Source organism: Pristis pectinata, chromosome 7, assembly GCF_009764475.1.
Source record: "Pristis pectinata isolate sPriPec2 chromosome 7, sPriPec2.1.pri, whole genome shotgun sequence".
Taxonomy (NCBI): domain Eukaryota; kingdom Metazoa; phylum Chordata; class Chondrichthyes; order Rhinopristiformes; family Pristidae; genus Pristis; species Pristis pectinata.
Window position 1 is genome coordinate 8725080 of NC_067411.1, and position 16164 is coordinate 8741243.

At 41.4% G+C, this 16164-nt stretch overlaps 1 protein-coding gene across 6 annotated transcripts in view; it reads left to right on the forward strand.

Annotated features, from left to right (window-relative positions):
- Positions 1–16164, forward strand: part of clcn3 (chloride channel 3) — a 137552-nt gene that overhangs the window by 95647 nt on the left and 25741 nt on the right. For all 6 annotated transcript variants that reach the window (XM_052019760.1, XM_052019765.1, XM_052019763.1 and 3 more), the window contains 3 exons: positions 2617–2697; positions 6241–6786; positions 11273–11459. In XM_052019760.1, coding sequence (XP_051875720.1) covers positions 2617–2697; positions 6241–6786; positions 11273–11459 — 814 coding nt within the window. The remainder of the gene's footprint in view (positions 1–2616; positions 2698–6240; positions 6787–11272; positions 11460–16164) is intronic.

Consider the following 16164-nt stretch of genomic DNA (forward strand, 5'->3'; position numbering starts at 1 on the left):
AAATAAGATAGACAGTCTGAGTCTTTCTTCCAGTGCAGGGGAGTCTAGAACTAGAGGGTATATTTTTATGGTGAGAGGGGAGAAATTTAAAGAAGATCTGAGGGGTCAGCTTTTTTCACAGAGGATGGTGGTGGTGGAACAAGCTGTCAGCGGAGGTGGTAGAGGCAGATATAGTTACAATGTTTAAAAGGCACTTGGACAGGAACTTGGATAGGAAAGGTATACAGGCTTAATATAGGCAAATGGGATTAAAGGCATGGACAAGGTGGGCCAAAAGGAATAATTTCCATGCTGCGTACGGTTCTATGATTCTATATCATCAAAATGTGTAAATTTCTTTTAAAATGGTAAGCACTTACCCGCAGCTTTTTCAATCCATACCAGTGACCCCGTCCAGATGAATGGAGGCGCCGGACAGATGTAGAGCTGATGAGTACGGTGTCAAAGCTCAGCACCACTGAGTCCTGTCCTGGACTTGGTGCTGAGTCCACTAGCGGAGCAGGAGGTTAGATGACCTCTAGCACTTTCCTGACCTCCTCAGTGCAGTGCACAAGCAATGGAAGTCAGGAGCAAGCTGATTCATCCACTGCAGCAGCTCTCCCTGGAATTACCAGCTAGCGAGCAGCACAATTCAAATCATTGACTTGTGACTTACTCTATTGTCGCTCTAGCCTAACAGAAGATTTCACTTTTCTATCCAACATGTTTGTATTTGTTTGTAATTAGCTGAGGAAGATCTGCCACAGAAGACGCTAGGAAAACAATGTCATGCATGATAACTAGCAATGCCATGAAAACAACTTGAATTTACATAGTGCCTTTAACTGCAAAAATATTCCTTTGAGAAATGAAAATTTACATATAACCAGAAATGGATGAGAAAGGATGATTGTGGGTTAAATTAAAGCATCTTATTAAACTTGGATAAAGAAATACAGAATGGAGAGGTAATGGGGGGAAAATGTTCTTAAACAGAAAGACACAAGAAATGGCAGATGCTGGAATCTGGAACAACTATTCCACCTGGGTAGTCAACAAACCCAATGGCATGAACCGAGTTTTCCAATTTTAGGTTTACCGTCCCCTCTGGTGGGTTCTTTCCCCCTTTCCTCCCTTCTGATTCTTTTCCGGTCCTCACATCTTTGTCCCCTTTCCCACGCCACACCCCCCATCACCCATCTTCGTTCCCCTCACCCTCCTGGTTCCATCCACCCACTCCAGTTCCCCCATAGGCTTCCAGTCTACCCCCCCCCTCCCCCCCCCCCCCCCCCCCCCCGTTGCCCAATCTGGTTCTGGTACCATCTGCCATATCCCTCTCCCCTAATGGTTCCCATTCTACCTCCTTTACTTATCAGATTCCAGGCCTTTGTGTTCCTGCTTATCTCCCTCCAGCAGCTGTCTCCAACCTTCACACGTCCCTCCCCCACCTCACTCCATCTGCTTCTCATTCTTTTTCCTCTTTGTCGACTTTCATCTATCATCTACCTGCCACTGTCTCCAACTCCACACCCTCTCCCCTCCCCTACCTGGCAAAAGCTGCCCGTCATCTTTCATCTCTCCTCAGTCCACCACTCCCCTCGGATGCCTATCTCACTACTCCCCATTTCTTCTTTATACTGGCCATCTCCCCTCTCCATTCTCAGTCCTGATGCAGGGTTTTAACCTGAAACATCGATAATTCCTTTCCTCCCATAGATGCTCTCGACCTACTGAGTTCCTCCAGCAGATTGTTTATTGTTCTTAAACAAAAAATTGTCCTGAGGCACTGAAGCTTTGGTCAAAGTCAAAGTTGAGTTTATTGTCATTTGCAGAAATACATGTATGCACAGGTGCAATGGAAAAACTCAGACCGCTGCATTATTGTTGAATTAGAGAGAGCAACCCATTGATCATAGGTCGGAAATAGTAGTCCACACAACCTTCTGCCACCTTCCTTCATCTAATATTGTTGTCTCATACTTTGTGTTTGTCTCTTATTTGTCACTCTCACTTCCCAGCTCAAAAAACCTTCCTGCTGTTGCTGCTTCCCATGTTGGTCACTCTTTGCTTTCGTGATGTAGCATCAAACTCATTGCTGAATTCTCATAATATAATTTAATATTAACTTATTATTAATTCCACATTGTATAATTTCTTGAATGAAAACACAAAACATGCTGGACTGAATCTAGACAGAAAAACAAAGGTTCTGATAAGAGATCATTGACCTGCAACATTGGCTCTTTCTTCACAGATGCTGCCTGACTTTGCTATTTTAAGCATTTTCTTTCTTTATCTTGGATTCCCAACACCACCACGTTTTGTTTTTGTATTACCATACTTGGGTTATGTCGAAACTGCTTTTTATTTTGTAAACTAAATCATTCACAGATGTATTGATTACTCAATTAAAATGAAGATTTTCCTTGTTTTTGTCCATAACTTTGTCATTGTCATAAATGTAGACAACCTGTTTAGTTTTGTCAATAGCAAAAGCTTTAGACAATATTAACGGTAATATTTGACTGCAAAATAGGAAGCAAGAATGCCAAATAAATTGACGGTTTCCTGTTGAACCTGGCCTAGCTGGTATTTCACCATAAACCACATCTTACAGACTATTATTTCTTCTCATAGGTTTTGTCTGCAGCATCAGCAGCGGGTGTCTCTGTGGCTTTTGGTGCTCCGATTGGTGGTGTCCTTTTTAGCTTGGAAGAGGTAATGAATGTTTGCTCTTCACTTATCAGTTTCAATCTGCTTAGGGCATGTTACAGTAGTATATGTAAATACCAGTGGTAGGCAGCGGTCATGCAGTTTTTCCTTGTGTAGCTATTGGGAAACATAGTTGCTGTCTGATTTCTGAAATGCGGAACAAAATGCTGTTTGTTTGACTGCTTGCAAGGTGTGGCGTACAACCTTTACAAATTGAACAACTTCAGCCAGTGCATTCACACATTTTCCAATGTGTGCTCAATTTTTACACCATCTGCTCACATGATCAAAGGGACTTTCAGAGCCTTGGCTTTGCCGCAGCCTTTGCATCAATGTTTATACTAGAAGAAGACAGTGTGCTGAACACAAGAACGCAGGAAAATAGGAGTAGGAGTAAGCTACCAGGCCCCTCAAGCCTGCCTCACCATTCAATATGATCACATTGATCTATGCTGGCCTCAACATCCCAACGAAACTAAAATCAAGGCCAGAGATTCAATAAAATTAACACAATAGATTAATAGTAATGAATAAAATAATGGCATTAAAGGGAAGTAAATGTCAAGAACCAGATGTTTTTAAGGGAGTTAGGTGAAAATATATACAAAGCACCTAAACAAAATTTTATTAACTAGCTTGAATATCTTATCTTTTTGGATAAGAAAAATATATTTCACTGTTATTTATGAAATATAAGAAAGGAAAGCCAAGGATCAGATTCAAATTAATGTAACCTCTAATGCTAATAATGGAATCCATAATTAAGATTGACTGAACACCATGAAATTTCTGTGCTGATTGAAGAGAGCCAGCATGCATATGTGAAGGCTAGGTCATGCCTCATAAGCCTTAAATGGATTGTTTGGAGTGAGTGACTATAGCAACAGACTGGGTAATATCTGTTAATGGTTTTTTTTGTATGGACTTGCAAGAGATAATCAAGAAAGCCTCTCCTAAGAGACTATTATCTAAAGTTAAAGATCATAGAATTGAAGGTAAATTACTAACCTAGTTAGGAAATTATATGAGCAGCAGAAGACGATTGTGAAAATGGGAAGGCAGCAAATTTGCAGGATGTGACTCGGTGTTGCATTGGAGTCTGTCTTGGCACCTCAGCTGTACATTTAAACAACCTTGATAGGTTGGACAAAAGGCAGTGTTGTAACCAAATGGATGAAAGCATTAAATTACAAAATATTAAGAGATTGGGTGGTTGAGAATCACTCTAGCAAATGGATTTCAAAGTAATTAAACATGAGGCCATCAACTTGGGTTGTTAAAAAAAGAGATCAGAATACTTTCTAAATAGTGCAAAGCTAGAACTATTGGAGATGTAAATAGTTCATGTGCGTCGACCATTAAGATGTGATGCACAGCCACAGAAAATAATAAAAAAAAGCTAATGAAACGCTGGTCTTTCTGTCTAGAGGAATACAATATAGTGATGAAGTTAATTTGTGGCTTTACAAATCCTGGTTTACTCTGCATCTGGGGACTCTGAAAACCTTTGGGCACCACACTTCTGTAAATATATATTGGTCTTGAGAGAGAGTGCAGCATACATTTATCCAGATTACACTTGGGTGCAAAAACCTAAATTAATGAGATTGTACAAACCAGGATTATATTCCTGAAGTTTAGAAGGTTAAAAGTTTAATCAAAGATACTAAGGCCACTGAAAGGATAGATGAGATGAAATTATTTCTACTAGTAGTGGAGTCTTGGACTAATGAGTCATACCATTAAAAAGGCAGGAATTAATTTGTAAAGTTAGGGAATGCTTGTACTTATAATGGATGCTGGAAGTTTGACTCACTTGCACAACCAACAGTTGACAGTTAATCATTAATTTTAAATCAAAGATTGTTTTTGTTAATTAATTATGTTGAGAAACGTGGGACAAAAGAAGATGTATGAAGCTAGGTCACAAATCATCTATGATCTTGTTGAATGGATCACAGAAATATGGCCACCCGACTATTTCTATGATCCAGTGTAACATGTGAAAAGAAAAATTGAAACAGAACAAACACTAGAAAGGCAGCCAGAATTGGAAAAACCCCTGGGAACTTCCTTGCACAAACACATTTTCGTTTGCCAGGAAAACTCCACTCCGGACCTCATCACGACCTTAGTCTAAATGTGGAAAAGCAAAAGTGCAGACATGAGGTGAGAGTGACGACGCTGGCATTTGACTGATTGTAGTATCAGATGAAACTGAAGTCAATGAGGAAATCATTTCAGTGGCTGAAGTCATACCCAGCACAAAGGAAGGTAGTTGTGGTTTATGGATGTGAATCGCCTCAGCCCCAGGGCATTACTGCAGGAGTTCCTCTGGGGAGTGTCCTATGCCCATCTATCTTCACTTGTTTCATGAGTGACTTTCATTCCATCAGAAGTGGAGATGTTCATTGATGATTGTGTTATATTTAATTCCATTTGCAACTGCTCACCTAATGAAGCAGTCGATTCCAGCAGGCAGCAATGACAAGGCATCATTCAGGCATAGGCTGATAAAGTGGGAAGTAATAAAACCACTATGAAAGACAGTCTAACCGCCTTCCCTTCACATTCAATGAGATCACCATCATTGAGTCCCCACCCAGACTGGATGTGAATGATGAGTGATTCATGTCTTGATCTCCAAAGCCTTTCTGCAGTAGGCACATTAAAAGCATGATGGCGTATCTCCACTTGCCTGGACGAGTATAATTTCAAAAACACTCAAGTTCAACACCATCCAGAACGAAGGCACAGGGTCAATTGGCAGCCCATCCACGATCCTAAACATTCATTCCCTCCATGACTGGCAGATGGTAGCTGCAGTATGTCTACATGGAAAACACATTGCATTTCCTCACTCGGGCTACTCCTAAAGCACTTCCCTGACCTATGACCCCTGACGCAAAGAAGGACAAAGCTTCAGGCTCACTGGAACACCACCAACTGCATGAACCCCTTCAGGTCACACACTATCTTGATTTTGAAATGTATCACCATTCCTTCATTGTCTCTGGGTCTAAATCCAAGAACTCCTTCCTTTAACAGCACTGTGTAAATACCTTCAGAAGAAGGACAGCAGCAGTTTAAGGAGTGGCTCATCACTACCTCCTCAAGATCTGTCAGGGATGGCCAATAAATTCTAGCTTGTTCATTGACGTCTACATTCTGAAGTAAACAAATGTGTAGAACATTTCTATTGGCAGGGAAAAATGGATGGTTCATAAGTTTGGTGGAGAAACTGGTCTTCTTCTGCCCTTCATTTTCTTGTTTATGTAAATGTTGGAGATTATGTTCTTATCTCATTAAAAATCTGCAAAACAACTTTTACATCCTGCAATTAACCAAGTATCAGTTTACAGGAAAATACATATCTTTGCAATGAAAGGCACTTAACTACCTCCATTTTCCCCTTCATTATCAATTCTAAAGTGGGTTGGCTGCTTTTCCTTGACTAGTATGCTATAAATTCAGTATTGAAAAGCTTTTTGAAAGATGCGTGTGTTTTGATTTTTGTTCACTATTTAAAATACAAACATTTTCTTCCAGGTTAGCTACTATTTTCCCTTGAAAACCCTCTGGAGATCATTTTTTGCTGCATTAGTAGCAGCCTTCATCTTGCGTTCCATTAATCCGTTCGGAAACAGCCGTCTAGTCCTCTTTTACGTGGAGTATCATACTCCCTGGTACTTATTTGAATTGATACCTTTCATCCTCCTGGGTGTATTCGGAGGACTGTGGGGAGCCTTCTTCATCCGTGCTAACATTGCGTGGTGCAGACGTCGGAAGACCACAAAGTTTGGGAAGTTCCCTGTCCTTGAAGTCATTACAGTGACCGCCATTACTGCTGTGGTCGCCTTTCCTAATCAATACACAAGGAAGAACACTAGTGAGTTGATTAAAGAGCTTTTCACTGACTGTGGGCCTCTAGAATCTTCACCACTTTGTGATTACCAGACTGATGCAAATGTCAGTAAGCTGTTGGATGACATCCCAGATCGACCTGCCGGTCAAGGAGTGTATGATGCCATTGGGAAACTGGCGCTGGCACTGATATTCAAAATTATTATGACCATTTTCACATTTGGAATTAAGGTAATGAATGTTTTATTTTCAAGCTAAATACAATGTTCAGATGTTCACAGGAATCTTCATTATGCAATTCATAATCTAAATTATCCAATAAAAAAAATTTGGGAGTTACAGTTTTGGAAATGACTGTGCAATGTCTGTATGCTTAGTTATTTCAACCATCATAAATTCATTATGGTAATAGAGCTAAAATTTAAAAAGAGAACCCAGGGTTGTATATTTTCAGACTTAAATAGCTGAGCCATGCACACAAAGTAGGTCTTGGGTTTGATGTTAATACAACATTCACCGTATGTTGTATTAACAGCGTGGGATTGGTTAGCAGTGGGAGTGCTGGGTTTGGCTGTGCTAGAGTCTTCAGATGGCAGATTAGCTGGTATTCCTGTTCCTGATTATCCTGTGATTCCTGATGTAAGTATGAAGTAGCTGGAAATGGTATAATAGAATTGGGACTTTTTTTTTAACACAGACTGAACTCTGAGCACGTAAGCATGTCCAATTTTTACAAATTCCTCTCTGCCTCTAGCGCTCCTCTACCCGTTCTCTTCTGCTATGAAGACTCTTGCCTCGCGTTCCTCTTTGCCTGTTTCCATCTGCTCTGAAGACTCTTGTCTCTTGCTCCTCTACCTGCTCCCTCTTCAACTAAAAGCTGAATAGTTTTCATTCTTCCCCTGTTCCAAGGGCCTGGAATGGACACCACACTGGTTGCCTGAAATAAATGAGTAACCCTGATGGTCCACTGTGTTTGGCTGTGAATATGGAAATAGAAAAATAATGAACAATTTTGGAGGAACACATTAATCTGCTAATACTTTGTTGCTATTGAACACTTGCTGGGTATTTCTTAAGAGGGGTTGAGATCCTAAATCGGAGTAAGGCCAATTTTGATGGCATCAGAAGGGATCTGGCTGGCATGGACTGGGATAGGCTGTCTTCCAGCAAAGATATGCTTGGTAAGTGGGAGGCTTTCAAAAGTGAGACATTGAGAGTACAGAATCTCTGTTCCTGTTAGAATAAAAGGCAGGAATAACAAGTTTAGGGAACCTCGGTTATCGAGGGATGTTGCAGCCCTAGTAAAGAGAAAGAAGGAGGCACGTATCAGGTACAGGCACTTAGGATCAAATGAGGCGCTTGAGTAGAAGAAATGCAGGAGAACACGAGAGAAATCAGGAGGACAAAAAGAGGACACGAGGTTGCTCTGTTAAGATATTTTATTAGTCACATACATTGAAACACAGTGAAATGCATATTTTTACGTAGAGTGTTCTGGGGGCAGCCCGCAAGTGTCGCCATGTTTCCGGCGCCAACATAGCATGCCCACAACTTCCTAACCCGTACGTTTTTGGAATGTGGGAGGAAACCAGAGCACCTGGAGGAAACCCACGCAGACATGGGGAGAACGCACAAGCTCCTTACAGACAGTGGCCGGAATTGAACCCAGGTCGCTGGCGCTGTAATAACATTACGCTAACCGCTACACTACTGTGCCTGCCCACACTACCACAGGGTGAAAGGAAATCCCGAGGATTTCTATAGCTATCTTAAGAACAAAAAGGTAGCAATGAACAAAATTGGTCCTCTTGAAGATCAGTATGATCATCTATGCATGGAGCCGAAAGAGATGGGGGAGATCTTAAATGAATTTTTTGCATCCATATTTACTCTGGAGACAGACATAGAGACTATAGAACTGAGGCAAAAGCATAGTAAGGCCATGGACCATATTGGATTACGGAAGAGTAAGTGCTGGCTGTCTTGAGGCGAACGAAGGTGGATAAATCCCCAGGGCCAGACAAGGTGTCCCCTCAGACCTTGTGGGAGGCTAGTGCAGAAATTGCTGGGGCCCTGGCAGAGATATTTAAAAATGTCCTTGGCCACAATTGAGGTGCCGGAGGACTGGAGGATAGCAAACATTGTTCCGTTGTTCAAGAAATGCTCTAAGAATAAGCCAGGAAATTATAGGCCATTGAGCTAACATCAGTTGTGGGTAAATTATTGGAAGATATTCTAAGGGGCAGGATATACTGTATAAGCATTTGGATAGACAGGGCCCGATTAGGTATAGTCAGCATGGCTTTGTGTGTGGTAGGTTATGTCTAACCAATCTTACCAAGAAGGTCGATGGGCGTTGTCTACATGGACTTTAGCAAGGCATTTGATAAAGTCCTGCATGGGAGGCTCCAGAAGGTTAAGTCACTTGGCATTCAGGATGAGGGAGCCAATTGGGTTCAACATTGGCTTAGCGGGAGAAGCCAGAGAGTGGTAGTAGATGGTTGTCTCTCTGACTGGAAGCCTGTGACTTGTGGTGTCCTGCAGGGATCAGTGCTAGATCCATTGTTGTTTATCATCTGTATTAATGATTTAGATGAAAATGTGGTAAACTGGGTCAGCAAATTTGCAGATGACACCAAAATTGGGAGTGTAGTGGACAGTGAGGAAGGCTATCAAAGCTTGCAGTGTGATCTTGACCAGCTAGGAAAATGGGCTGAATAATGGCAGATGGAATTTAATGCAGACAAGGGTGAGGTGTTGCATTTTGGGAGGACAAATCAGGGTAAGACGTAGACAGTGAATGATAAGGCACTGAGGTGTGCGGTGGAACAAAGGGACCTGGGAATACAGATCCATAGTTCCTTGAAAGTGGCATCACAGGTAGATAGGGTGGTAAAGGCTTTTGGCATTTTGGCCTTCATAAATCAGGGCATTGAGTACAGCAGTTGAGATATTATGCTGAAGTTGTACAAGTTGTTGGTGAGGCCGAATATGGAGTATTGTGTGCAATTCTGGTCACCTACCTACAGGAAAGGTATCAATAAGCTTGAAAGAGTGCAGAGAAAATTTACAAGGATGTTGCCAGGACTTGAGGACCTGAGTTATAGGGAAAGGTTGAGTAGGTTAGGACTTTATTCCCTGGAGTGCAGGAGAATGAGGAGAAATCTTATAGAGGTATACAAAATTGTGAGGGGTATAGATAAGGGGAAAAAGCCTGTATGCATTCACCCTAAGGTTGGGTGAGACTAGAACTAGGTTTAGGGTGAAAGGTGAAATATATAAAGGGAATCTGAGGGGGAACTTCTTCACTCAGAAGGTGGTGCGAGTGTGAAATGAGCTGCCAGCGGAAGTGGTAGATGCGGGTTCAGTTGTAACACTTGAGAGGTTTGGATAGGTACGTGGATGGGAGGGGTTTGGAGGGATATGGTCCGAGTGCAGGTAGATTGGACTAGGCAGAAGATAAGATCGGCATTGACTAGATGAGCCAAAGGGCCTGTTTCTGTGCTGTAGTGCTCTATGACTGAAAGGAGGATTAAAAATGTGCTTTAAAACCCACAAGGAGGGTGTGAGCTGTTGTGACTTCTGGGTGTGTGTAATGTCACAAACCAGCAACAAAAGAAACACACTGAGCATGATTCAGTGTTTAAAAACTATTTTATTAATCACTACTTATGATAATACGTAAAATAAAAGTAAAAATGTTAGTATGTTAGAATTCAAAAATGTTAAACCTCGAATGTTAACCCCAAAACTAAACTCTTCGTGTGTGTGTGTGTGTGTGTGTGTGTGTGTGTGTGTGTGTGGGGCAAAGTCCAAAACTCCCAGTTCCGGAATGGTTCTTGAAGTTCAGTTCTGCAAGCCATAAGGTGAAACATGAGCAAGGGCTTCTTCAACAATCACCGTTGTCTGAAGATAAGACATAGACGTAGAGAAACAGAGAGAGAGTAAATACGAAATCCAAATGTTCCATGATGGAACCCAAACGATACTTCAGTGTTTACTCGGTAGTGACTTCCTCACCCCGAAAAGCGTCCGAATCGTGGTCGTCCACACACACAAATACCTGTTTCCTTCTACAGGTCAACAACAAAGTGAACTCCACCGGATTACTTCCAACTTCCATACATGGATTTCAGTGGCAAACACAGTTATTGTTTCTCATCCATCGATAGAGAAAACAAGCAGGCTGGTGTCCCTCTCCCCCCTCTCCCCCCTCTCCCCCCTCTCCCCCCTCTCCCCCCTCTCCCCCCTCTCCCCCCTCTCCCCCCCTCTCCCCCCTCTCCCCCCTCTCCCCCCTCTCCCCCCTCTCCCCCCTCTCCCCCCTCTCCCCCCTCTCCCCCCTCTCCCCCCTCTCCCCCCTCTCCCCCCTCTCCCCCCTCTCCCCCCTCTCCCCCCTCTCCCCCCTCTCCCCCCTCTCCCCCCTCTCCCCCCTCTCCCCCCTCTCCCCCCTCTCCCCCCTCTCCCCCCTCTCCCCCCTCTCCCCCCTCTCCCCCCTTCTTCAACAACGTCATTACGTCCTTTACCTTCTATTGACGTAAGCACGCCCCATACACACACACTCTCTATCTTAAAGGGACTTTCACTGAGTCCGTAACAGTAACAATATGGAAGAGCTCAATAGAGGCAGAAGTAGAATTAGCATGGTACAAAATTTTTCACAGAAAGATACATCTATTGGTTGGTTTCTATTCATACTGTACTTTGTTCTTCTTTGCAGGTACCTTCAGGTCTCTTCATACCGAGCATGGCTATTGGTGCCATCGCTGGTAGAATTGTGGGAATTGCAGTGGAACAAATGGCCTATCATCACCATGACTGGTTCATATTCAACCAGTGGTGTAATGTTGGAGCCGACTGTGTTACACCTGGCCTGTATGCAATGGTTGGTGCTGCAGCTTGTTTGGGTATGTTTGTGATTTTTGTTGGCAATCCAGAAGTCATCCTGTTTAGAGATTTGTCCACAGATTTGCATGCTATAAATCCACACTGTCCTAATAAACATAGATGATTTTCTCTAAACCAAACCTTGAAAAAGCTAAGTAAGGTTGTATTCATATGCAGATTAAAAGCAAGGCATAGTGCCATTTTTCTTCAAACCCTTAGGGTGGCCATTGTGGGGTTTGCCAACTCAGCCAAGAGTGAGGCATGATGGGGCTGGTGGGAGTGGGTAGATTAAAAGGTTAGGTAATCATTATTGTAAGATATAGTATCCTCTCAAACCAAACAAACAAACTCATAGAAGGGAAAAACCATAGATGGGTGATAGAAGCTACACACGTGTGAGATAATAGATTTATACATTGCCTTTCACTTTGAAAAATATCCCATGTTGCTCCATAGATATTTAGAAAAAAGGCTTACGGAGAAGGGTAGATTAATTCGATGTGTTGATGGGCTGGAATCCTATCAGTGAACTATATCAGTGAGGGTCAAGGTAATGGGTGACTGAAACAAGTGCTAGATGGAATATGATCAGAAGTGTTTGGAGGAGTTGAATTGCAGGGTTGGGAACCTGGACAAGGGGTGTTAAAGTAATTGTGTTTGGATATTATAAAGACACGTCTTGGGTCCGGTCAACAGATTGACAGAGAAGGGTTGAGCCCCATCATATTATGTGGAAATAGGTAGTCAAACCAGGATATTAAATATTTTCAGGTGGGGGCCAAACCTGCTGGCAGTCTTACTGGTGATCAGCTGAATTACCGTTGGCTTATATTGTATTTCTTATATCTATAAAGCCTATTAAAGAAAAGACGTATACTAATAATTATGAAAAAGGTAAAAAAGATACAGGGAGAATTGCATGTACGTTTAGTATGCCATAAAGCGCAAGATTGAATTATGATGATAACAATACAGGAACTAAATAATTGTGTTGGGATTTCTGACATACAGAATATACTTGAACTTGGCTAAGTACAATTAAACTAAGGAGAGTCATTTTCTTGATGGGACTAAATTGAAGGCAAGTCAATTTAGGGCTAACATGTCTGGAAACAGCAAGGTACCTCATAGTGGACTTGACTGCTTAGGTCCATGGTACCTTCAGCTGGTCCCGACAGCACGAAAGATATGCTTTGACTCGAGAAACAGCTGTTGTAGATGAAACAAAATCATAAGCTGATAGATTCAAACTTTGGAACTGGTCCAAAGAATGAGTTGATACTGAATCCTCTGATGTGATCCTCAGATCTTGGGATTTCAGCGGTACAGTCATGTTGATGTGCCATATGTTCGTCATCATATTATCTTGCAGGTTGTCAGTTTAGTGACAACTTCACGCCTCGCCCTCACTGGAAAGGTTTAGGCTGATAACTGTATCTTTCTCTTTCAAGACTAACCTTTTCATAGAGTAAGCTGTTAAATGTTGTAAGGATCAAAATCAAACCAGCTCTTATGAACTGGGTGACTCAAAAAGGCTGCAAGCTTTTTGCTCATCTCGAAACTTCAGAAACCATTTATTTTCAGAGAATGGAGTGACACAGAAAAGGTCATTATCATTGAAAGAATTATTGCTTTAGAAAGCAAAGGGATTGGACAGATTCATCAACAGGAAAATGAATACTCTGTAGTGAGGGGCAACCTTTGGATTTTCCATAGCAGGACCGAGGTGGACAACCCTTGTGGAACATGAAAGCAGTGACAAAAACTGTTCAAGACTGCATCAATAAGAAGTATTTTTGTCCTTCGTAAGTATTAGATCCTTCAACTGAGAATTGGGTGTGGGAAATGAAGACTTCCCTTTCATCTTCATCTCTGGGAACATCCAAAGGCTAGAAAAGATCAAAGCTGCACAATCCAAAAATTAGATTTGATGTCAAAATGAGCCCTTCCAACTTTAGTTACCAAGGATTCAAACCACTTCAGGTTTATTCCAGCTATTTTTTTAAGCTTTAAAGCCTTATGGTGCAGCCCTTGTGCTTTGTAATAAGAACACTTGAATAAGTATAATGATCTCCTCAGGATATTCATTTGTAAACAATGATGCTGTCCAGAAAGGTTCTGAAAGTTCATAGGTTCTTAAATGAAAATGGGAGGGAATAATTTGCCAATAAAGCTGATGCATGTGGAAAAGTCGTGGTTAGGTTACTGGGCCAGCAGACAGAGTTTTGGAGGATTAATCCAGACACCTGAGTTTGCATCCCAACACACCATCTAGGGTATTTAAATCCAAATAATTAAATAAACTTTGAATTTAAAACAAAAATTAGTCTAAGTAAAGGTAACAATGAAACTACCTTTGATGTGAGAACCCATCCTTTTCACCAATGTGATTCTGAGGGAAATCTGCCATCCTTCCCTGGTCTGTCACCAAGTTCAGGGGCACTTGAACAGTACCAAAATGTCCAGTGATATCCACATATTGTTAATGAAATAAAAAAAAATTTGCACTTCAACATATTCCCAAATTAGGCAAATAAAATGAAAGGGAATTATAATTGTATTGAATAATAAATTTAGAGTTTTAGTATTATCCTGTGCAAAATTAAGTGTTCATAATCAATGTCATCAGCTAATAAGCTTTTTGTAAAACTAATTACAAGCAGTGTAAGTGAGATATTCAGTAGAATATTTTATGCCAAATATGGCACGGAATCAACAAGATAGTGGTTTCATCAAGTGCACGGACTATTTGTATGCTTTGAAGCATGACTTTTTTAAAATGATGTTGCTAAAGCAAGGTTGTACAAAATCCTGTTAAGCACCATCTACATCTTTCTTTACTTATACCACACTTCTGCCAAGTATATTGAAGTTAAAGTTTTCATTGGAGATGCAATAGACTGCAGATGCTGGAACCTGGAGCAAAAAATGAGCTGCTGGAGGAACTCAGTGGGTCGGGCAGCATCTGTAGAAGGAAATAAGACAGCTGATGTTTTGGAGAAACAAAGGACTGCAAATGCTGGAATCTAGATGAAAAACACAATGCAACTGCCTGCTTTTCTCCACGGATGCTGCCTGGTCTGCTGAGCTCCTCCAGCATCATCGTGTTTTTCAGCTGATGTTTTGGATTGAGACCCTTCAGCTCAGAAAGGGTCCAGATGAAGGGTCTTGACCCAAAATGTCAACTATCCATTTCCCTCCACAGATACTGCCTGACCTGCTGAGATCCTCAAGCAATTTTTTGCTTAAAATTTGCATTCTTCACACACATATCCATACATGAATTCTCAATGGTGGCTTGGTAACTTTTTTCTGCCTGTTTTTTACTTTCTGATCCTTGCTTGTCTTTTTTTTTTGTTCAACCCAACCCCAGCACACTCCCTCACTTTAAATCCTCCTCCCTGAAATCCCTTTTTAAAAAAAAATCACCTTAAAAACCATCTCCTGAAACAAATCTTTTGTCCCTTACAATATCTGTTCATAATATTTGAGAGCCATTTCATCACTTTTGAATTCATGAAAGGTTTCTATATATGCATACTGTTGCCTTACTATTTACTTTAGCAGTGCATCTAATATCTACATCGCAGAAAGTTAATATTCAGCTTTTAACTTTTAATTTTGAAAACAAATGGGAAGCACGCTAAGTGCACATCGCAAAGCTTTGATTAATTTTTTTCAGTTGTTACATAAGAAATAGAAAAAGTTGTTGTCCACTTACCCTACAACAGGCACAAGGGGACAAAAGAAGATCATGGATGATCTTTTGGCTCAATGTCACTCCCTGCTTTAACTCTATATCCCTTGATCTCCTATCAAATATACTCAGTAGCTGAGCCTCAACAGTCATCTTGGACAGGGAATATTCTCTACCATGTGGATGAAGATTTTTTTTTCTTTTCTCAATCCTGAATGACCAACGCCTTATTCTGAGACTTGACCTCAGGATCTAGATGCCCAGTATCATCCTTGTATCTCCGCTGCCAAGTGCCGTATTTTGTACATTTCACCTCTCTAGAGTTTAGAAGAATGAGAACATAAGCCAAATTACTTGATCCCTCTGCATAGGACAATACCCATCATACACCCATGTGTCTCTCCTCCTCACCCCCGCCCCCACCCCCCCGACCAGTTCCTGTCCCAGGAATCAATCTGGTGAACTTTCATTTCCCTCTATTGCAAGTGTGATTGTTTTATTAATGTACCACAAAACATTTGAGGCTGTGGGAAAGGATCTGGTTTGAGAATAGCCTGTCTCAGGCAGTTTGAATTTTGTATGCACTTGCATCCATTTGGCTGTTAGACTGCTTTGCCTGTGCATCTCATTTGAATGGGTTATATTTCAGTCAAGTAAATCATTGGTAGAAGGGTATTCTAGGATATTATAATGCACTTTTTGGCAGAAATTCAAATTTTATGAAACTGCTCATGAATTTCAGAATTTCTTTGATTTGCATTAAGCATCATTGTTTGCAACCAATGTAGAGACACTTATCGTACTAAAGCATTTCCTTTGCTCAAGTTAGAACTCCATGCCTTAACAGCTACTGAGTGTGCACTGTTCAAGTAAATCATTTTTCTTTTCTGAAGTTCATCTAATTGATCGAGTAGAGCCCAGAAGAGAATAGTGCTGAATACATCTGGTTTGTAGAGTTCACGCTGATTGAAAGGGTTCTCCAGCCTAATCCTATCGTTTAGAACTTGAAGCATAGCTCTGCACGTCAT